The sequence below is a fragment of the Erinaceus europaeus genome, chromosome 12, assembly GCF_950295315.1.
Source record: "Erinaceus europaeus chromosome 12, mEriEur2.1, whole genome shotgun sequence".
NCBI classification, from domain to species: domain Eukaryota; kingdom Metazoa; phylum Chordata; class Mammalia; order Eulipotyphla; family Erinaceidae; genus Erinaceus; species Erinaceus europaeus.
The window spans coordinates 45,287,338-45,310,859 of NC_080173.1; the positions used below are offsets into that span (position 1 = coordinate 45,287,338).

Consider the following 23,522-nt stretch of genomic DNA (forward strand, 5'->3'; position numbering starts at 1 on the left):
TTAATTAAAAGTATTCACCAAGGATATGAGAGAGACCTCCATGTGTTAGAACACAGGACTTGTGTAACTGAGGACCCAGACTTGTGACAGACAAACTCGCTCAAATAAATAAATAAATAATCAGTCTTTAAAAATTATTCACTGAAGTTGAGGAGACAGCATAGTGGTTGCACAAAAGAATTTCATGTCTGAAGCTCTTAGGTCCCAAGTTCAATCCTCAGCACCAACATAAGCCAGAGCTGAGCAATGCTCTAGTCACTCTCTCTACCTTTTTCTCTGTATTTCTCTCATTAAAATAAGTAAAAATATATTCATTGAGAGATACCATGATGAATGAGAAGACACTCCTACAGACTGGGAAAACATATCAGTAGCATACCACAGACAACTGAAAAAGTAGTGAAGGAGATAATTTTGAATGAAGGAGAACAGAACTTCTGCTGTACAGGCCCATTTAGATGATGAAGATAAAATAGACCGAATGAAATGGTGTTATGTTATATATACCTAGATGATAACACCAAAAAGCACATGCGATTACTGTGGAAGTCACCACCTTTGTGGTGAGATGTGGCCTGAGGGACAAACCGGGGCTTTAGGGGCCAGCAGAGTTTATTTATTTATTTATTTATTTATTTAATATTGGATAGAGATAGAGAGATACCTGCAGTTCTACTTAACCACTTGTGGAGCTTTCCCCCTGCAGAGACTTGAACCCAGGTCCTTGCACACTGTAAATTGTGCGCTTAACCAGGGGCTCCACCACCTGGCCCAGAGTTTCTTTATCAGGGTGGTTACCCAGGGGCTCACTTTTCATTTGTGAAGTTGTCTTGTTTATGCACTTTGATGCACATTCTATTTCATACATCTGAATTCTCTCTTTCCTTCTAACTTTCTTTCTCTCTCTCTTTCTCTCTCTCTCTTTCTTTCTTTCTTTCCTTCTTTCTTTCTTTCATGGGGTAACAAAGCAGCAAAAAAGTGTTCAGAAATCTCAGATGGAGTTACTGATTTGTCCTTGTTCTCTCTCAGATATATGTAGATGGATTGTCCTTTCTTCTTCTCCTGCTGACTGTCTAGATGGGAATCTGGGAGTGAGTCTGTCCCTCTGGAGTTAGTTCTGTTCCCTCCTGTGTCTGGGCTGAAGGCCAGGCCAATGATGCGTATATGAAGCCTGAAGCAGGTTCTCGCTGTCCCCTCCTGACACTCTGTCATTTCCAAAGCATGTGTTTTATTATTATGTTAAACATTTTTATTAGTGACAATATTGATTTACAAGATTGTAAGACAATAGGGGTATAATTCCATACAGTTCCCACCACTAGAGTTCCATGTCCCATCCCCTCCATTGGAAACTTCCCTTACTGTTTATCCCTCTGGGAGTATTGACCAAAATTATTTTTGGAGTTCTGACTTGTGTGATTGCTTCTCTGCTGGACATGCATATTGGCAGATTGATCCATACCCCTACCTAGCCTGTTTCTATCTTTCTCTAGTGGGGTAGGGCTCTGGAGAGGTGAGGCTTTGGGACACATTGGTGAGGTTGTCTGCCCAAGGAAATCAGGATGGCATCATAGTAGCATCTGCAACTTGGTGGCACTCATGATGTCCCAGCATGTGTTTTAAACTTTCCTCTCCCTAGAAAGATGAATCCCAAGTCACTCACTTCTGTAGCACTGGCTCTCTAACTTGGCCCCAGCCCACACCCTAATCCTAACCCTGTTCCACCTGGGTGTCCCTGCCCAGAGCATCTTGGCTGAGCCCAGACTGAATGAGGTGATAACCTTCTCAGGCACCCAGACATCTTAGTCAATTCTGCTCTGAACTTTGATCACCCAAACAACTCTGTTTACTTTGCCTTCCAACCTGCATGCCCATTCCCTGAACTAAAGAACACTTACCTTTTAATAAGTCTTGCTAAATCATCTTCCAGTGTGCACCAAATTAACATTCCTGTGTAAAATGTTTACACATTATCCCTTATAGCACTGGATGCCAACAAATGTAAACATTTATGCTCCAATGGGTGAAAAAGATATATTTATCTTGTCTCTCTCTCTCTTTCTGAGTGAGAGACCACAGCATCAAAGTTCCCTTAAATGTGTGTATATGGGGTGGAGGGAACTGGCCTTGAACTGGGTCTTGTACATGGCAAAGCAGCAAACTATTCAAGTGAGCTTTTTGCCAGCCCCAGGTGATTATTTTTATTTTGGTTTATAATTCCTTAATTATGATTGGGGTTCCTATGATGTTTTCTATGATTACTCCCTATATGTGTGTATATATATATGATTATTGCAAACTATTTTTTTATATTTATCTATTTACTTATTTTCCCTTTTGTTGCCCTTGTTGTTTAACATTGTTGTGGTTATTGATGTCATTGTTGGATAGGACTGTTGTTGTGCGCGGCCCATGGAGAAGAGAGAGAGGGGGTCCGGAGCAAAGAGGAAACACAAATCTTTATTTGCACTGGCACCTCAGAGTTGGGTGCTAGAGAGGCAGGTTGGGCCATGTGGAGGTAGCGAAAATGGCCGCCTCACACAGTAACCTTTCCTGCATCTGCACACTGGAGTGAAGCGCTGGCAAGAGAGTGTGGTGTGGAAGAAGAAGGGCTTTTATAGGAGTAGCTTTCGCGAGGATGGGAAGGGGAGGAGTAACCATAGCACTCCAGGATAGGATAATAACTCTCATGAGAATGGGAGGGGGGAGGAGTGACCAAAGCACTCCAAATATTGCAGGGATATAGACAATGCCCTGAGGGCACAACATGGCTGACCAGGCACTCCGAGAATGTCCCAACTCTCACGGGAACTAGTAGCCTGAGGGGAAAACATGGCAGATATGACTGCATCAGCACAATTTCCCACCATCTCCCCCTTTCCTTTTATCTAATGCCCAGGGCAACAGTGTGTAAAATCTATGAACTACTCAGGGTCAGTCTATGAAAAACCAGCAACGTGAAGGGAAGGAAGCTGCTGTAAAATTGTCTAAAGTGTCCAAAGGGTATACCAGCAAGTCCGATAGAAGTCTCAGTCCAAAGTAGGTGACTAGGGGGAGAAATGGCAGGGGATGAAATGCTGCATGAGGAAGGTCAGCCTCTGGAATTCTGCTTTTCTGTAGATTGTGAGCTGGAACCACCAAAATGTGACAGGCAAAGCAGAAGCAGGAAAGGCAGACAGACAGTAAAAAAGTTCTGTCCTTGGAGTCTATGAATCAGGTTCTTCAGATTGCGTCAGGTGACATCTAGGGTTTCGGGGGGGTGTGCCACTGTAGTTGTGCCATCTAGTGGGTGATGTCAGGGTGTGCAGGGGTCCAGATGTTTTTTTCCGGGATTCCTGTGGAAGAAACACAAATAATCTGCTTCTAGTGGTTAGCAGGGCATTTGATTTGAATGCTTTATAGAAAAAGAGGTTTGGTGCCTTAGCCAACTGAGTATTGGGGGATGTATCTTTCCTATTCATTTATTATTATATATTCATGGGGAAAAAGAACTGATCATTTAACAAAGACTCTAAGGTGTAGGGAAGCGGGAACTATCTTATCCCTTTTTTTTTTTGGCATCTTGCCTTTTGTTGCCCTAGTTGTTTTACTGTTGTAATTATATTGTTGTTATTGCTGATATTGTGATTGTTGGATAGAACAGAGAGATGGAGAGAGGAGGGGAAGACAGAGAAGAGGAGAGAAAGAGACACCTGCAGACCTGCTTCACCGCCTGTGAAGCGACTCCTCTGCAGGTGGGGAGCCGGGGGCTCAAACTGAGATCCTCAAGCTGGTTCTTGCACTTAGCGCCACCTGCGCTAAACCCGCTGTGCCACCGCCCGATTCCCAGGAACTATCTTTTAACATAAACTCTATGGCCATGCCAATAGCAACCTTGAGGGCACATGTGGCTCCCCACATGTCCTCCTGTATTATATCATGTTTTGATGTTTGGCGGATCACCCTTCCATCTTACTTGTCATTGGAACACCTGGTCATTTTTGCCCAGTAGTACCAGGTGCCCTGTCTTAGGTTGACTGGATAGCGCTAGTTTCCTCTTACCCATCATTGGCTAGCCAGCCCTCTACATGGTGGACGTTCTGATGGAGGGGGACAAATCCTCCACAGCAACTCAATATTCTGCCATGTCCAGCCTATGATAGTGAGTTTGTATAGGTTGCATCTTTATGGCATCAATCTGTTGTTGCAAAAAGGCCATGAGCTTATTAAAAATTATAGGACTGTGGTCTGGGAGGTGTCGCAGTGGATAAGGCGTTAGACTCTCAAGCATGAGGTTCCAAGTTCGATCCCTGGCAGCACATGTACCAGAAAGATATCTGGTTCTTTCTCTTTCATCCTCTCTTTCTCATCAATAAATAAATTAAAATGTTGAAAAAAAAGAATTATAGGACCTATTGTGAGCAGAAGAAGTAAAACAAGCTAGGGTCCCACAACAAAGGGTAGACAGGTAAGGAAGGGGGAATGTATCCATTGGTATGAAGAGGTGGGATCATATCTTAAGTCTAAGGAAAGCAGTCAGTAGATATGATGTCCAGGGGAACAGCCATTTGTCTTTGGGGGTAGTAAAGGATGTCCGTGGCATGGGTGATGTTATAAAGGGAAACATCTTTAAATTGTTGGCTGACAAAGGCAGGCCTATGGTGGCAAGACAAGATACACCAGTTAAGTGTACAAGAATATGTGAATGTTGTTAATTCACATAGGTTGGATATTGAGGAACTTCGTACAGTTTAATACCTTACCATATGAACAGATGATTCCTCATATGAAGGCTTGATAGCTGCAATCACTTACTTGTGAAAAAAAAAAACTTGTAACAAGTTAGAGGTTTACTATAATTGACTTTGGACTATAAACAGACTCAGGTTACTTAGAGAGTTAACGCATGTTAGTGACAATGGTTTTAACATTTAGAGTACTCTGAGCAGATGGGTCATACAAAAATTTTTGGTCATTCAACACACTCACTCACAAAACACAACTGGCCAGTCATAACAGAAGACATTCAGGGAAGGGGTAGGAGAGAGGGCTCTGTGAGCCAAGTTTTGTAGGTTCTGCCATGTCATATTATGGATCCTGGGATGTATCCTGCATCTAGTCCTCTTGTATTTCTTGTTCTTCAGGGATAACAGTACCATCATGAGGGTATTGTCGGACATGGCGGGCAGGAACCCAGACAGGTTTAGAGTAATTATGAGGGAAAATTCATGTAAAACCTCTTCCCATGGTCAATAGAGGGTCAGGCCCTTTCCAAATTTTATCAAGTGGGTCTTTCCATTTGACCTTAATAGATGGGAGGGTAGATGGTGTTTGCCAGTGAAGAATAATAGAAGGTAAGTCCAAGTTATTGCAAATATTAAAGAGATTTAACGTAGTTAAGGCTTTTGCTAGCTGGATATGGGGGGGGTACATTCCTCTTTTATCTTTATTTAATTGAGCCTTAAGGGTTTGATGGGCCCTCTCGACAATGCCTTGTCCCTGTGGATTATAGGGAATGCCTGTGGTATGAGTAATGTTCCAGAGGGAACAAAAATCTTTAAATTGTTTGCTGGTAAACACAGGTCCATTGTCAGTTTTTAGTTGAAGAGGTAAGCCCATCACAGCAAAACAGGAGAGCATATGGCTTATAAGCTTTTTAGAGCTTTCTCCTGTCTGAGCTGTTGCCCACATAAATTTAGAAGAGGTACAATTGAGACAAACACATATTTTTGTTTGCCAAAGTTTGGTATGTGGGTGACATCAATTTGCCAAATAGCATTAGCTTTTAAGCCTCGAGGGTTAACACCAAGAGTCTGAATAGCAGGTGTTTTTATGAGACTTGCACAGGAAGAACATGTAGCTAGGATATGTTTTAACTGTGGTAAAGGAACATCAGGAAATCGAGCTCGAAGGCCTTTAAGATTAACATGGGTTAGAGAATGGAAATCAGCAGGATCAGAGACAGAGACTAGGAGAGCTCCTGTGGAGGCAAGGCGGTCAGCTGCAGCATTCCCTTCGGACAGTGAACCAGGAAGAGGGCTGTGGGAATGAAGGTGCTGAATATATAGTGGTTGGGTTCGAGAAGAGAGCATAGAGGCGATTTGAATTGAGAGGGGAAAGTGGGTTGTCATCAATTTTCACATAAGAATGAGCAAGCTATGGAAGTAAGTTAACAGTATACACACTGTCAGAAAAAAGGTTGAAGGATTCTGGTACAGCTTTTAATGCAAGGAAAACAGCATAAAGTTCTTTGTACTGAGGGGAATTCTCAGGAAGCTCAGTAAAGAGAGGTTTAGGGGGTTGTTTGTCCGGGTAATATATGAGGGCAGCAGCTCCCTTTTTTCCACCATCAGTGAAGACTGTAGGAGCAGAAGGAATGGGATCTCGAGAGAAAAGTTTAGGTGCTAGTAGAGGCAAAAGAGGTAAAGAAGCTATCAATTTATTAGAAGGAAAATGGTTATCTATTTGTCCTGGAAACCCCACGAAGCTTATGGCAAAGCGGGAATGATGGCGTATGAGCCACTCTGTATCTGTGAGAGAAAAGGGCAGAATAATTAAATCCGGTTCTTTCCCTAAGACCTGCACAGACCTATTTCTCCCTTGGCGAACCATGAATGCTAACGCGTCTATCTCAGTGAGGAGTCTTGGAGCTCCTCCTACTGGCGTGTGAAGCCACTCAAGAACCCCATGGTCTTGCCACAATGCCCCTACTACTGTGGGGGTGGAGTTGAAGATTAGAAGGTTTACCGGAGAGGAGGGGGAGAATCAAACAAGGTGCATGTCCTGGAGGGCCTGGTTAACCCTTTCCAGTGCCGAGGAGGCCTCGGGAGTTAACTTACATTTTGAGGAGGGCTGTTTGTTTCCTTTCAACAGGTCAAACAGTGGTTGGAGGCAGCTTGTAGGAAGATAGAGATACTGCCTAAGCCAATTTAAATTTCCTAGAAAGCTTTGTAAAGAAGCAAGAGTAAGGTTAGAAGGAAAGGTGACATTAAGTTTTAAGGGACGAATTTGTGTTAAAGAAATCTCTGAACATAAAAAAGATATTGGAGGAATTATCTGTATCTTCTCAGGAGCCACATTTTGGCCGCTTTTCTTTAATGCAGGAATAAGAAAATCATGTAAGGCATAGAGATCTGTATCTGATTTTCCCATATTAATACATCATCCACGTAATGAAAAACATTAAGGCCCTTATGGATTTATGGAAAAAGGGCAGATTTAACAGCCTCTTGACAAATTGTAGGACTATTGGCCATGCCCTGGGGCAGCACCACTCATTCAAATCTGTCATCAGGGCTGGCGTTATTAATAGAAGGAACAGAGAAGGCAAAACGTTTACAATCTTGTGGATGCAAGGGAATAGAGAAAAAACAATCTTGTATATCAATAGCTATGATTGGAATTCCCTTGGGAATTGCAGAAGCAAGAGGCAAACCCCTTTGGGGGGAGCCCCACACCTGCATGGTTTTAGTTACTGCACGGAGATCTTGAAGGAGGCACCATTTTCCCGAGCGCTTTTTAATCACAAAGACAGGAGTATTCCATGGGCTTCGAGAATGACAAATGTGTCCCAAGGACAACTGTTCTCGGACGAGCTCTTTTAAAATTTCTAGTTTATCCCTAGGTAAAGGCCACTGTTCCACCCATACAGGCTCATTAGAAAGCCAGCTTAAGCGGGGTGTTTGGCTACGAACAGTGGCATTTAGTATTGGGGGTGCTGATTAGATCTGGTCTTGTGGGAGCGGGTGTTCTGTGGATATCCTAACATCAAGACATTCTAGAAGATCCCTGCCCAATAGGTTGGTGCTAATATCAGCTACCAATGCATGGAAGTGTTCAGTAGAACCTTCCGGGTCTTTCCACATGAGCGAATCTCGTGTGAGAAAGGATTGGGTCACCCCTCCAACGCCATGTATATGAGGTCCTGGGAGGAGTTCCCAATTTTGGGGAACTTCTGCTTGCCTTAAAATCGTCTTTTCTGCCTCCGTATCAATCAAAAATTTTAAAGGAATATTGTCAATCTTTACTGTCATAGTAGGGTGACCACGTTCTAAAACAGGGGTGGTCCACAAAATCTCAGGCCCTGAATTTGTACCATTCAGGGGCGTGCCATCTTTATGAAATTTGGACCAACAATCTCTCTTCCAGTGAAACCCTTTCCGGCATCTGGGACACACCATACGTGGCTTCTGGCTCCCTAACTGAAAGTGGGGTTGCCCTGACTGGAGGCAGGGTTGCCCTGATTGGAGGCGTGGTAGCTCTAACTGGAGGCGGGGTTGCCCTGACTGGAGGCGTGGTCGCAGCTTATCAGGACATTGGTTACGCCAATGTCCTTGGCGACCGCACTGAAAGCAGGCCCCGTTTTGATTACGTGGGGTAAATGCATAAACCTGTGTCATAGCGGGTGCTCCATAATTGCCTCATGTAAGTTCCTGTGTCGCTAAAATCCAATTATCTGGGTGTAGATGTTTAAGACTAAGGCATGCCTGACGGAATTGTGGTATCATGCCATCCCAGACAATAGAACGCAGGAGGAAAGAGAGGATTTCAGGATTATAAACCTTTTTCTCTAAAGTTTGCCTCACCCTTGAGATGAAATTTGCTAAGGTTTCATCAGTGTTTTGGCGAAGAGAGTTAGTAGGGACTGAGGAATCTACACTGGTTGGGGTCACCCTTTCCCATGCTTGTGTTGCACAGATGCGTACCTGTTCAAAATAACCAGTTGGAAACTTAGCTTCTGCCTGCTGAGTTCCAGATTCAAATGCTCCTGCTCCAAACAAGGCATCAAAATTCCATTCTACCTGTTTATTACTATTTTCCTGTGATTTTCTAGAGCATTCATCACGGAAGCATGCCTTCCATTGTAGGTAGAGGGGGTCTGGGAGTGCAGCACAAGCCAGGTATTTCCAGTCCTGGGGGGTGTTAAGGTGCTGGTAGAAACTCCTTAAAATGGATTTGGTCCATGGAGCATGAAATCCGTCCTCCTTCATGGCTTGTCTGAGTTCCCTGAATTCTTTGGAGTAGTATGGATGCCACACCTGAGGATTTTGTCTCGTTGGGGCCACCCTTACCGGGAAGGTGTGGATTTGGTTTGATGACACTGGGGAGAGATCTATGGAAGTGGAAGGTGCTGTAGTAGCAGGGGAAACTGAACACTTATCTACGGGGATGGAGCTCTTGGGGTGGACTGCACATGGTTTAAAGTCCTTAAATGCTGAAAAAATATCCTTTAACTCTTGTATCTCAGCCACAAGGTCTCTTAATGATGATGTATCAGCAGGGGGCAGGGTCAGAGAACTGGAAGCCTCAGGAGAAGCTGAACCTGGGGCGGCAGGGGGCGGGGTCAAGCCTCTGATCGCTTAGGGCGTCTAAGTCTTAAGCACATGTGCTTTAACTCTCCTATCTCAGCCTCAAGGTCGATTATCCTCATGGCAGACCACATTGTACATATCTTGTAAGTGGCAATTATAGCTATGAGAACCCATGGTGTAGTGAAAATTAAAGTGTCTCTGAGAGCAAGAACCTGTCCCAGGAGAGAAGGAAATAATGTCTGGGACACCTCCTCATAAAACGAAAAAAATCCCATGGTGAGGGGAAACGCAGGGCCACAGAGTCAGGCGGCTGCCACTTACCTGTGTCTGGGTGGCTTTTCTGGACCTCAGGCTGGGCGTGAGTGCGGGACACATCGGGCACCAGATGTTGTTGATGTTGTTGTGCGCAGCCCGCGGATAAGAGAGAGAGGGGGTCTGGATAGGACAGAGAGAAATGGAGAGAGGAGGGCAAGACAGAGAGTGGGAGAGAAAGATAGACACCTGCAGACCTGCTTCACCGCCTGTGAAGCGACTACCCTATAGGTGGGGAGCTGGGGGCTCGAACCGGGATCTTTAAGCCGGTCCTTGCACTTTGCACCACGTGCGCTTAACCCGCTGCGCCACCGCCTGACTCCCTGCAAACTATTTTTATTTTATATTTTCTTATTGCTTTGTGTGAACTCTTAACTTGAATAATTTAACTATTTATCATTTGTAGATGGTATCATATCATGCTACAATTTTTTTTGTCTATAAAAGTGTTTACATTTCCTTTATTCATGCAAATCTTTTTCTTTATAGATATGAGTTTGTATTTTACTCAGAAAGGCATCTCCTCACTCAAAGATTATAAAAATACATTTACTGGGAAAGTATTTAAGTGTGAAGTGAGGTAGATCCCAGTTTCTTTCATCTTCTTTTTAATTCTATTACAGGATAACTGGTTGTTCCCACACTATTTTTATTTTTAAAGTGATTCCTCTCCCCACACTTTATTTATAATGTCATCTTTCTAAAAAGTTAAATTACCATAACATGAGTACTATATTTACACTTCCTATTCTATTTGCTTAAGTTTACTAAACTTTAAAGTACTAAACTTTAAAGCATATATGAAATATTTCATATTTATTAGGGAAAATGTCACTTCCTGCCCATCCCACTTGATCCCATAACTCTTCTTTTTCAGAATTTCCTTACTATTCACCAATGCTTCATTTTCCTGATGAATTTTAGTAGCATTTGATATGTTCCTTTTGAAAATTCTTGTAAAATTACAATTGGATCGTGTTGGGCTTGGAGATTACCTTAGAATGAATCAACAGATTTGTAGTATTGAACTAAGCTCTCTCCTAGATAAAGTTGCAGTCTTTTACAGATACTTGCATGGGGCCTTTTATTTTTCGTTCGCCTTCATATAGCAACACAGTTTCTTCCTGTCCTTCTGCCTTTTCGTCTGTCTCTTTTAATTTTTTTAAGTTTATTATCAATGAGAGAGATAGTCAGAACATTACTACGGCATATTTGATGCTGAAGATCAAACCTAGCACCTTATGCTTGCAGATCCTGTGCTTGAGCCATTATGAATCTTCTAGGTCCTCTTATATGGAGCCGGGGGGTGAACTCAGGAGCTCTTCATATTGATACTGCTGAGAGGCCTCCCCAGACCAGTTTTCCATTCTCCACTTATTTGGAAGGGGTGGGCAAAGAGGGGAAAGGGAGAGGGGAGAGACAATATATTAGTGTTTCACCATCCATGGAAATCCCCATACCATCTATGGTTCTCCCATGTGATGCTGGGACTCAAGTCTAGGCTAAGGCATATAACTGCTGTCTCTGAGCTTCTATTTCCCTTATTTTGTGTACTACTTGATATTTAATCTTTTGGTTGTTACTGAAGTTTGGATCTTTCTTTTTGCTTTACTATTTTTTGTTCATAGGAAAGTCATTGCATTTTTAAAAAGATTTTATTTATTTATTAATGAGAAAGATAGGAGGAGAGAGAGAGAAAGAACCAGATATCACTCTGGCACATGTGCTGTTCGGGACTGAACTCGGGACCTCATACTAGAGACTCCAATGCTTTATCCACTGCAGCACCTCCCAGGCCACAAGTCATTGCATTTTTAAATAGGTATTATGACTCTGTCATCTTATTTAATTGTCTCATTTTGTCTTTTTCGCCTTAAGTCAATTCCCTTGAGTTTCTAGTTATACCACATGTCTCCGTGCTGCCTTCTTTCTGGTATGTGTGCCTCTTATTTCTTTCTTTTACCTAGTAATATTGGCAATGCGCCCAGGAGGATGCCAAATGATGGTGATAGGCACCTTGAAAATTGATTAATCAGTATCATTATGAAACGGCCCATTTTACCTGGTACTATACTCCTGGTTTTGAGGTCTACTTTGCCTAATATTAAAATAATCACTTTAGTTCTCTTTTCATCCCCCTCCCCTTCTTCATATTCCTTTTGCAGAGCTGGGCACATGGGCAATTTCATCACTTTCAGGTGAAGTTTTTCATTTATATATAGAGAGAGACAGAAAGACACAGGGAAAGGAAGAGACAACATAGGTCTGAACTTCTTCTGGTGCTGTGGCACTCCTCTGGGATGTTGGGACTTGAACCTGGGCCATATGCTTGGAAAAGCTAAAAAGAAGGCAGCGCAGGTGACACATGGTAAATCCAGAAACCCAAGGGAATTGACTAAAACTAGAACTGTCACTTGTATTCCCATGATGACAAAAGACATTGGACAAACACTTTCTCATTTGTCTATTGGCTATTTATGTCTTTGTGAAATTCATAGCCACAACTTTCACCTGTCGTTTTGGTTGGGTTGCTTGTCTTTCTACTATTGAGTTGTAGGAATTCTTTCTGCTCAATATAAGCCTACTGCTGGTAGTGCAGGCACCGAGCCCCAGGAATAACCCTGGAGGCAAAAAAAAAAAAAAAAGAAAGAAAGAAAGAAAGAAGAAAGAGTTTGTAGCACTGCTTCACCTTCTTTTGAAGCTTCCCCCTGAAGGTGAGGAGTTGTGGCTTGAACCTGGGTCCTTGTGCAAGGTAAATGGATGCTACTCAACTGGGTATGCCACCACCTGACCCCAGGAATCTTTTTCTACCAAAAGATTAACTTATTCTCTCAAATTTTCTTCGAGAAGTTGTACCCATTTAGTTTATATTTAGGCCTATTGTTCCTTTTAAACTGAAGGTGTGCGTGTGTGTGGTGTGAGGTAGGGACTGGGTTGCTTTCCCCATAGTTAGACATAGGAATATTTAGTTGTCCCAGCATTATTTATTGGTGCCCTTGTCTGAAAATCACCTGATGCCTTTATCAGCCGCATTTGAACACTCTCTAGCGCTGAGCACTCTGGGTAAAAACGTTCATGCAGCCTTTCTCTGCTCAAACGGAGGTCTCCAAACCAGTAGCATCACATTAACCTGGAGATTTGTTAGAAATGCAGGCTCTGGCATCACTCCAGTTCTACACAACCCGTACATGATTCACAGGCACATTATATATTGAGAAACACTGATGCAGACACTTTTTGAGAAGTGTATGCGTGGAGGGAGGGCGGGTGCCATCAAGACGTACTCTGCCACTAACAGCCTCCCCAGGCACAGCGGACTGCGGGACTTTGAACCTATTTCCGCTTCTTGACCGACTAGATTTAATCCCAGACTTAAACTCTGGGTCCACCTGAGATGTGTGCTTCTCGTTCTTCGCTGCTGCAGGAAAGGAACTCCTCACCATCTCATTAATACCTGCTCGCTCACCCTGACCCTCCTGGCCTCTCCATACCTATCCTTCCACCTGAGAACCTCAGTTTCCTCAATTACTTTGTCTCAGGGGCGGATGTGATGCGAAGTATATGTGAGGAGCACTTGGGGCATAGACACAGCACAATGAAAGTCAGAGATCAGCACGACCCTTTCAGAGCCCACCCCCAGAAGACCTCCGCCCGCCCCCCCCCCCCCCCGCCTCCCTAGCCTCCTTTCCTCTCAAGCCCCAGCCATACTCTACATCCCAGGACAGAGCTGAGTCCTGCGTCTAGGCAGCCTGCTTCTCCTCCCTCCCTTGTCCATGCCCCTAGGGCAGCGTGCGCAGATAAATCTTTCCCAGCACAGTGCATTGTTACTGCGAGCTGTCCTCGCGTCTGACCCCTCCCCTCCCTTCCTTTCCCTTCCCTTCTCTAGTCTGGGAGATCCTCAAATCCAGTATCTCTGCAGTGATGCTCTTTGAGCCCCTAGCGCTTGGCACTTGGAGCGTGGCTCCAATTAACGTTTGCAAACGCAAATTAGATGCTAATCAAGAGTTCACCCCTCTACGCGGGGCTTTGAGTGTGTGAAGGCGGGGAGGACGGCGGGGAAGGCTGGGCGTCCAGACGGGTGAGTCAAACACACCGGCTGGGGCAGGTCAGTGAGCACGGGGTGTGGAGCTCGAGAGCAGAGGAGCCTGGGCCAGCGAAGGGCTGGCGGTGCCAGACTCCGAGGACTGGCTCCCTTAGCTCCTCCCCACCCCACCCCCCGCGCCTCCACCCCTCCTCCTTCCCGCGCCTCCCAGCTCGCTGCTGCCGCAGGGAGGGGCCGGGGGCGGAGCCGGCGCGGCCGAGGCTCGGGCTCCGCGGGCCCCGCCGGGATCTGTCTTCCCGAGCGCCCAGGTAGGCGCGCGCGCGGGGGGACACGCGGGGAGCCGCAGCCACGGCGGGAGGGGCGCAGTGGGGGCGGACGGGGAGCCGGACCTGCCCTTCGGCGCCCACAGCCTCGCGGCCCTCGGAATCCACAGCTGGGGAGGGGACCGCTCAGACCCCGCCCCTCAGCCCCCAGCCTTCCTCTCGCACCCCTCCCCCGCATGCGCCCAGCTCCTCTCTGACCGCTCTGCACCCCGCGACTGAGCCCCCGGGAGTCCCCGGGTTTCGCCCTCCTGCCCGGCCGCGCTCCTTGTTGGTCCCACAGGCTCCTTCAGAAAGGGAGCTGGAGTCTGTGCCTGGCCAGGGGGAGTGGCGGGGCGGGGGGCACACAACTAGGAGGAGCCGGAGGGTGAGTCGGTGGGGGCGGTGGCTGAAGGATGGGTACTGTTCTTGTGCGTCTTGTGTCACTGGTGGGGCTGATAGTGAGGCTGGCTCCATGTTTGCGGAATGAATTCTGACTCCCCTTGTCTCCTTCTAAAGGTGGACTTTTTGAGGTCCACGTGCTGTAATCCATGTTGAGAAGCCCCCTCCCAAAATAAGGCCCCCTCATGCGCATGGAAGTCAGACTCACATTTCTTATTTGATGCTCTACTTTTTCTTTTCTTTTTTTTTTTTCTTTCATTCTTTTTTTTTGAGGGGGGAGCTGCCTTCAGGTTGTAACTTGGGGAGGGTAGTAGGCAAGTCCCTGTAGAATGTAACAGAGGGGGTGCTGTGGACAGTACCCACCATGGAGCAGCACCCTTCAGATTGGCTTAGAGGGACTGAGTGGGTTTCGATCTGCCAAACTCCTCCAGACCTCTGCTTCTTCAGTGAAATGTAAATATGAGCACCCACTGCTTAGGGCTTTGTGTGTGGATTAGGGTGAATGTCATATGAAATCACCTGGCAGAAATGCTTGGCGCCTTGGGGGGCACACAACAAGTCTTAGTTAACTCTCTTTCCTTCCTCTCTAACAAAAGGGAGCAGAGAATTATTTGTTCTTATTCTTGGCTCCCAGACTCAGTAGATGTATAGTGATTGAATGAGTGAAGTTGGCAGCACTTCATACTTGCCTTTCCTCCTCTCTCCCAATCCACAGGCAGCACTGGGGATCTGACTAGCACAGACATGCCAGTGTTCCCTGCAGACTCTGGTGAGTGCTCCCCGCCCCCAGTCCAGGGCTGGAAAGAGATCCAGCTCTGCCCTGTCACCAGACCCTGGGGATGAGGTTGGGGAGAGAATGGCCCACACAGGAAGTACCCACTGCCTATGCTGGGCTGTGTATCTCTTCCACTCTCTTTAGGATTGCACGAAACCCTGGCCCTGCTGACTTCTCAGCTCAGACCTGACTCTAACCACAAGGAAGAGATGGGCTTTCTGAGGGATGTGTTCAGTGAGAAAAGCCTCAGTTACTTAATGAAGGTAAAGGCCCACTTTTTTCCCCACCTGGGGAGGGTTTCCTGTACTTTTCCTAGTTACCATTGCCCCCTTGGAGGCCATCCTACTCATTCTCCTGTCCCAGAAGGTCTTCACTAGATCACTATGCAGAACTTTTTCCTTATGCTGTCCTCCCACCCCTCGGTTGACCCTGTCTGTAGCCCTCAGTGTCTCCACAGTTGTCAACAGACTGGTGTCCAGGACAAAGCTGGACAGCTGGCTTGGGAGGCCTCAGTCTGAAATCAGCTGTTTTTGCAGATTCATGAGAAGCTCCGCTATTATGAAAGGCAGAGTCCCACCCCGGTTCTGCACAGTGCCATGGCTCTTGCAGAGGATGTAAGTCCTAGTTTTCTCCTTAGGTTGTCAGCCTCAGCTCCCCACCCTTCTGATTGTCTCATCACCATTGCAAAGCCAGGGGACACTGGGAGTCATTCTCTTCCCTCCTCCTCCTTAGTCCTAACAGATGGGGTGGAGTGGGGGCACCTGAAGAGCCTTGGACTGGGCTGAAAGACATGAGGACACCCACTTACTGTGTGTGCCTGAGAAAGTCTGTTCCCCCAGCTGTGAAACGAGAGCATTTGGATCAGATTAGCACTTGCACATTGTTCAAGGCTGGCCATATAAACAGGTCAGATGAGCACATGGTTTCTGTGCTCTGGGGGACATCCAGTGTGACATGCTGAGGTCAAGGTTGAGCCTGGTTACTGATTCAGTATTCTCATTTTGTAAGAACGTCACTTCCTAATTTTGTGTGGACCCATCCTCTGTGTTGCATGGCTTGGCAAAGCTGGCCTGGCTGATTACTCAGGCTTGATCCTGAGTTAACTCACCTAGCTCCAGGAGTTGGTCTCGTGAGCACTGGGTGTGGAGTCTGTGGCTTTCTCCACTGTGGAGGCTATTAGGTTAGGTTGCCAGGCTCTCAGGCTCAGTGCTGCTACTTCTGAGGAGCACCACTAATAGGTATGGCCTTAAACAAACTGTACAGCCAATTTTCTCACCTATAAAATGGCATTGTGGTGAGGACCCAGGCAGTAGGGCCCAGATTGTGGGACCAGTCCTGCAAGCTTTCCCAGTAGCCAGGAGTACCTTGGGTCTGGGGCCTGGGGATCTGGGTTTCTCCTGGGTGACTCCCAGCAGGCTAGAAGTGCCTGCAGCCATCTGTGATGCTCTGTCTCACTCCCCTATAGGTGATGGAGGAGCTGCAGGCCGCCTCTGTTCGAAGTGATGAGAGGGAGCTGCTCCAGCTGCTGTCCACCCCCCACCTCAGGGTAGTCACTTGGCAGGCCCTGCCCACCCACTCAGCCTGTGTCTCCTAGGAGTGGGGCAGGAGAGAGCAGGAGGGAGCTCATAGTTGGACAGCTGAAGAGAGAAGACTTCCAACTGAGGCTTCTTAGATCCAGTGTCTGGGGTGGCTCTCTCTCTGACATGAGATCTAAGACCCTCGACCCCCGTAAACCCTCTGCTTAGCTCTTCTGCACACTCTGCCCCACCATCCCCTCCCTTCCCCTCCCCTCCCCTCCCCACTCAACCTTGTGAGCTGTAGAGCCAGCTCTTCTTTCCTCTGGTTTTCCTGACAGGCCATGCTTATGGTACATGACACGGTAGCCCAGAAGAATTTTGATCCAGTCCTCCCCCCTCTGCCAGATAATCTTGATGAAGATTTTGAGGAAGAATCAGTAAAGATAGTTCGTCTGGTGAAGAACAAGGAACCCCTGGTAGGTAGTACCCACCTCTTCCCAGGCATCTCTGTCAGTGTGAGTCAGGACTGCTACTAGTACCCCAGACATCTTTGTGTGCAGGGTACCCCATTCTCTGAGTGGGTAGGACCCCCCTCTAGTTAGGGATAAACTGTTTTGTGCAGTCAAGTAATTTGCTGCTCTGATCATTGTGGTTGGAATTACAGGTCAGCAAATGATAGTCCAGGAGCCAAACCCAGCCTGCTGCCAGCTTTCCTAAGTTAAGTCCCATTGGAGCCTGGCCATGCCTGCTCATTTTCTATATTGTCCCACACTCCCTCCACATTGACTCAGCAGAGCTGGGGACAGTGAGGAAGACTCATGGCTAGCAAAACTTAGAAGATTTGTACTTGACCACTTACAGAAAAAGTTGGCCAGCTCCTGCTCTGAACACCAAGGCAGCACAGGGTTTTCCACTCCCTGACGGGCAGATTGTTGTCATTCTGGACCTGGTTCAGCATTGGTTTACTGAGCTGAGGGATGGGGTTGTTCATTTGGTGGAGGGAAGTGGTAGAAATCTAGAGAGTTGAGTGACCTATAGAAAGCCACAGTGGCTGTTCTTTGTTTTTTTTTCCTCCTCCAGGGTTATTGCTGGGCTCGGTGCCTGCACCATGAATCCACCGCTCCTGGAGACCATTTTTCCCCCCTTTTGTTGCCCTTGTTGTAGCTTAGTTGTGGTTATTATTATTGTCCTTGTTGATGCAATTCGTTGTTGGATAGGACAGAGAGAAATGGAGAGAGGAGGGGAAGACAGAGAAGGGGAGAGAAAGATAGACACCTGCAGACCCGCTTCACCGCCTGTGAAGCGACTCCCCTGCAGGTGTGGAGCCGGCGGCTCGAACCGGGATCCTTATGCCGGTCCCTGCGCTTTGCGCCACATGCGCTTAACCCACTGCGCCACCGCCCGACCCCCTGTTCTTTGTTTTTAACCTTCACCTAATGACCTCAGATAAAGCACTTGTGCACACAGACAAAATCATGCCTCTGCCTTTGTTTCCTCACTTTCAAAATGTCATTGCCAACCACCAGCTCTGCAGAACCTTCCTGTGGGCTGGACACTGTGTTAGGTGCAGGTGGTTCAGATGGTTAAGTTAGTCTTTAACATCTGAGGGAGGTCACAGGCGGCAGTGACCAGGAGTTTCCTGAAAGTGGTTATGTGTAGTGTGAACTCCAGAAGAAATGCAGGACTCCCTAGTGCCTTTCACATCCTAGACATCATCTGCGATGTGCTCCATGGACTCATTTCTGGTCCTGAAGCTCCAGCAGGGTGTAATTAGTTCTTGGCAACAGCAGAAGGCCTGGTAACCCTGAGATTAGTTCAAGGCAGATTGAGAATTTGCTGGCACATGGTCTCCTCATTCATGTCTTTGCAAGAAGCCATATCTGTGACTTGACAGAGAAGCTAGACTCGGCATCATGAGGGCATTACTCCTTAACAGGTGACCTTGAGGACGCTCAGCTTCCCTGAGCTCTTGGTCCCGCAACTCTGAAATGAGGTTGGCCATTGTTGTTGTGCTTTGTAAACTGTAAAGTGCTGCTATGCTATATATACATAATGTGGGATGTTTGTGTGTGTGTGCCCTCAGCACTGGAAAGGCCCCCACTGAACTGCTCACTCTGGGGTGGTAGAGGAAGGAGCAAGGGATTCAGAAGAGGCTTTGTGGGGTCCAGAGAGCTGAGCTCTGAGGTTTGGGTCTGCTGTCTTTTCACTTCCCATGCAGGGAGCCACCATTCGGCGGGATGAGCACTCAGGGGCAGTTGTGGTGGCCCGGATCATGCGTGGGGGAGCTGCGGACCGGAGTGGTGAGTGGCATCAGTGCTGGTCTGACTGAGATGACTTCCTTCCTGTGGTGATGGGTCTCTGTTACTTTCCCATCTGGTCACCTGTTCAGTATGGGGTTTGCTTTGTATTTTATTATCTTCCTTTCTCTTTCTTTCCTCCTTCCTTCCTTCCTTCCTTCCTCCCTTCCTTTCTTTTTTTTTTTTTCTCTACTTCTTTCCTTTTTGGAGGAGGAGAGAGAGAGACAAGAATTCTTGCACATGCAGTGCTGGGTATTGAACTCTGGACCTCATGCTTGAGAGTCCAAATCTTTATCCACCGTGCCAACTTCCATACCAGTGTGCTTTGCTTTCTGAGGGTGGGTCCAAAACTTTCCTCTTTTCAAGCCTTATAGAGATCTTTATTGTTTCAAAATATCACGGACCAGGAGCACTTCATGGGCAGGATCAGGCATTGATACTGTGGTAGCTAAGCCAATAGCATGCACTTGGGGCTAATTCCTAACTGAGGGAGTAGGGCCACCCTCTCCAGACACCCCATCTGTACTTCAGCAAGTCTCTGTTACTGAGGGAAGGGTGTTCATATTCCAGATTCTTTTGAGAGGAAGGCACTTTCCTACATCCATTATTCATTGGTGTGTGAAGGAACTAAGTTGAATGGCTAGTCACCTAGTGGAGGGGCACACTTCCCCCAAAGTTAGGGGATCACTGTGGGAATTTCTAGACCAGTGCTTCTCCAACATTAAAAGGACACAGATCCTTTGAGCATCTTGCTAGAATACAGGTTCTGATTTAGCAGGTCTTGGGTGGGTCTGAGACTTTGTGCTCTTGTCTAGCTTCTGGTTGTTGTTGGTGCTGCTGTTGGGCAGTGCAAATAGGGCCTCATATACAGAGTTGCTTGTCATGAAGGCAGAGGCTACCTGATAGATGTGTTTAATACTTTTTTTGGTTGGGGTGCAGGCATCAAACCTGGCATCAGACACACAAGGCATATGCTCTGCCACTATGCTGTATCCCTGGTTCCTTTTATTTTATTTTTTTAAATTTTATTTATTTATTAATGAGAAAGATAGGAGGAGAGAGAGAAAGAACCAGATATCACTGTGGTACATGTGCTGCCGGGGATTGAACTCAGGACCTCATGCTTGAGTGTCCGATGTTTTATCCACTGCGCCATCTCCTGGACCACGGTCCCTTGTGTTTGATACTCTTCACAAATATCTCTGCTGCTTTTACATTTCCTTGGTAAGATTTATTTATTTTTAAATTTTTTTTCCCTTTTGTTGCCCTTGTTGTTATTAGTATTGTTGTTGTTGTTGGATAGGACAGAGAGAAATGGAGAGAGGAGGGGAAGATAGAGAGAGGGAGAGAAAAAGAGACACCTGCAGACCTGCTTCGCCACCTGTGAAGCGACTCCCCTGCAGGTGGTAAGCTGGGGGCTCAAACCGGGATTCTTAAGCCAGTCCTTGCACTTCATGTCATGTACGCTTAACCCGCTGCACTACCACCCAACTCCCTTAAAGTCATTTTTTAAAAATTTGTGGTAATAGTGGTTTATAAGATTATAAGGTTAAGGTTTAGTTCTATATGGCACCCACCACCAAAAGTTCTGTGTTCTACCTTCCCAACAATAACCACCAGAGTTCTCACAAAGTCTTAGATACTGTTTGGTTGCTTCTGTTTTGTTGTTTGTGTTGTCTTATTTTTTTTGCAAGTACATGTGTGTCACTTCTCTAGATTCCACATATGAATGAAACCATCTGGTAGTTGTCTTTCACCTCTTTGATTATTTGGCCTAAGCATGATCACCTCCAGCTCCATCCACTTTGTCATAGAGGACACAGTGTCATCTTTTTTGATTGCAGAGTAGTACTGGGTAAGATTTGAGAAGGACATTTTCATTCGTAAACTGGGAGGGTGAAGAGTTAATGCTTAAAGAAGCAGAGGTTATAACAGAAAGCACAGGCTTTCTGCTGCAGAAGAACATGGGTTTCATTATTTCTGAGCAGAGTAGCCTTGGGCAAGCTGCATACTTTTCTGACTCTTAACTGCCAGCTTCTACACCAGGGGTATCACTGGTGGTCATGTGATACCAAGTGAGGTGCCCATGACCAGGAGGAACTCAGTTATCTCCCCCCCATCGCACTCTCTATCATTAAATCTTGATTCTAGTCTGCAGGAGGTACCCGGAGCATATGGTCTGTGGCCGAGGCCCTCTGCTTGTGCTTATGCTCTGTCCTGTGTCTCCTAGGACTGGTCCACGTTGGAGATGAACTCCGAGAAGTGAATGGGATCACTGTCCTTCACAAGCGGCCCGATGAGATTAGCCAGATTCTGGTTCGTTCTGGGATGGTTTCTCTGCTTCTGTGTGGTTGTCATTAAGGCATCCAGCATTTCAAATCTGTAAGGCTGGCCTTGGGTATAAAATACTGGTACAAAAATTACCTCCTGAGTCAATTCTGGGAATTCAAACCAAACGAAATCATGAAAAAGCCCCCAAGACAGTTTTGTGTTCCTTTAATTTTCAGGCCTCCTCCCCCAACATCACACTGTCAACTGATGGTTGGGATACAGGGGACAGAAACAGGATGGGATCTGAAGAGAGGGGGCCTGTACCTCATTGTAGGGGACTCTCAGTACAGGTGGGCTCCCCATCCTTCCTCCCTATGCTGCCCTTTTCCTGTCCTGGGCGCCGAGCTCCTTGGGTTCCTGAGCAGTGCAGGGCTTGGGGTTGGGGTAGGGGGCTGAGGGGCAGCTGTGCTTTTATGGACTTTCTTGTGGTTCCTCCCCCCCCCCCCCCCCATGGGATGTGGAGTCTGCTGGTTAGAGGGAAAGGCAGGAGTGGTCTGTGGTTTGAGAGCCAGCTAGGGGGAAATGGAGCTAAAGATGGAAGTGCTGGTGCCAACTCTAAATCAGGAAGGAAGGAGGAAGATGAAACTGAGCTGGGTAATTCAGATAATCCCTGAGCACAGAAACAAGGACAGCTCCGTGGACACTAGAGCCCCAGTAAGGGGGTTAGGATAGAGTTGGGATTTCTTTCTTTTTTTCTAAAATTTGTTTATTATCTTTATTTATTATTGGCTAGAGACAGTCAGAAATTAAGAGGGAAAGGGAAAATGGGGAGAGAGACACTTGCAGCCCTACTTCACCACTCATGAAGCTTCCCCTTGCAGGTGGGGACTGGGGGCTGGAACCTGGATCTGTGTACTGTTATATGTTTTCAACCAGATTCGCCACCACCCATTCCCCAGAGTTGGAATTTAATGCATGCATTGTGATTGTTTAAAATCTTCTGTTTTCGGGACTGGATTGTGGTGTGCTTAGTTAAGTGCACATATTACAGAACCTGGGTTCCAGGCCTCAGTCCCTGTTTGCAAGTGGGAAGATTTACAAGTGGTGAAGTAGTGCTGCAGATGTCTCTCTCTCGCCCTTTCCCTGTCAATTTTGTTGTCTCTATCCAAATTAAAAAACAAACAAACAAAAAACACACAACTTCTGCTCTCTTGTCCCTTTAAAATGCAGGTAGTTGGTTTCTGAGTTTTGCTTTAGTGCCACCTTAGAAGGAAGGGCCTTCCTTAGAAGGAAGGGCCCCAAGAGAGGTGATGTGGCTGTCTTTGCTTCTGGGTGTGAGTTTCAGAAGCTAAAAAGTAAGACTTGAACTCAATGCAGGTGAGACCTGGAAGACCATGAGCATGTGCTCTCTCTTTTCAGGCACAGTCTCAGGGATCCATCACCCTGAAAATCATCCCAGCCACGCAGGAGGAGGATCATTTAAAGGAGAGCAAGGTATGGAAGGGACTGGAGGGGGAGGTGTGTGGGAGTGGGACCCTGACCTCTGAAACTGCCATTTGGGAATAGGCTTTAGGTCTGGCCCTCAGAATAAACCATCTGCTCAAGAGATAGCTGTTACTCAGTCACAGAGTGATTCATTTCTATGTACCCGGCCTCATTCCAAATAGGCTCTGATGTGTCTTACTAAGAACAGATGAGGTTATTTTAATTTAAATTAAAAATCAGGGCCATAAAGAAGAAAGGAAGATACCAAGTGTGCTGACTTCAGGACCGATTACATAGTTGCCATTGGTTGAGTTCTGTACCTCTGTGGGCCCCCTACTGAAATTTAGTCCTACTGGAGATGAAATATGCCTCTGTCATCCCACCTGAGAGCAGGGGAGCTGGGGGACTCAGCGTCCTTTTGTTGTTGTCACCTGACTTCACAGCTCTGAGCTGACTTTTTCAGATAGAGGCAGAGTTACAGAGAGGAGAAGATAGCACAGTACAGAAATTTCTTCCATTTAGTGGGGGGAAGGCTTAAACTTGAGTCATGCATGTGGCAAAACAGGTGCACTTATTCAAGTGGGCCATTTGCCAGCCCTTATATGCTAATTTCTGAGTTGCAGTTCTAAAGGTGGTATAATGCTCTTAAAAGTCTTTTTTGGGGGGAGTTGGGTGGTATTGCAGTGGGTAAAGCACAGGTGGTGCAAAGCACAAGGACCGGCAATAAGGATCCCGGTTCAAGCCCCCAGCTCCCCACCTGCAGGGGAGTTGCTTCACAGGTGGTGAAGCAGGTCTGCAGGTATCTATCTTTCTCTCTCCCTCTCTGTCTTCC

General features: G+C 46.5%; 1 protein-coding gene and 1 long non-coding RNA gene across 5 annotated transcripts in view; both read left to right on the plus strand.

The window, feature by feature from the left end:
* LOC132541911 (uncharacterized) overlaps positions 1 to 23,522 on the plus strand; it is a 307,257-nt gene that overhangs the window by 42,241 nt on the left and 241,494 nt on the right. The window lies entirely within an intron of this gene.
* MPP3 (MAGUK p55 scaffold protein 3) overlaps positions 13,882 to 23,522 on the plus strand; it is a 32,016-nt gene continuing 22,375 nt past the window's right edge. Inside the window, exons 1-10 of one of the 4 annotated variants that reach the window (XM_060203417.1) lie at positions 13,882 to 13,952; positions 15,061 to 15,114; positions 15,265 to 15,383; positions 15,657 to 15,734; positions 16,586 to 16,666; positions 16,976 to 17,113; positions 18,856 to 18,937; positions 21,165 to 21,250; positions 21,442 to 21,555; positions 22,625 to 22,699. In XM_060203417.1, the coding sequence (XP_060059400.1) occupies positions 15,090 to 15,114; positions 15,265 to 15,383; positions 15,657 to 15,734; positions 16,586 to 16,666; positions 16,976 to 17,113; positions 18,856 to 18,937; positions 21,165 to 21,250; positions 21,442 to 21,555; positions 22,625 to 22,699 (798 nt within the window). In that variant the 5' untranslated portion in view covers positions 13,882 to 13,952; positions 15,061 to 15,089. The other 3 variants (XM_060203419.1, XM_060203416.1, XM_060203418.1) reach the window with 3 other exon arrangements.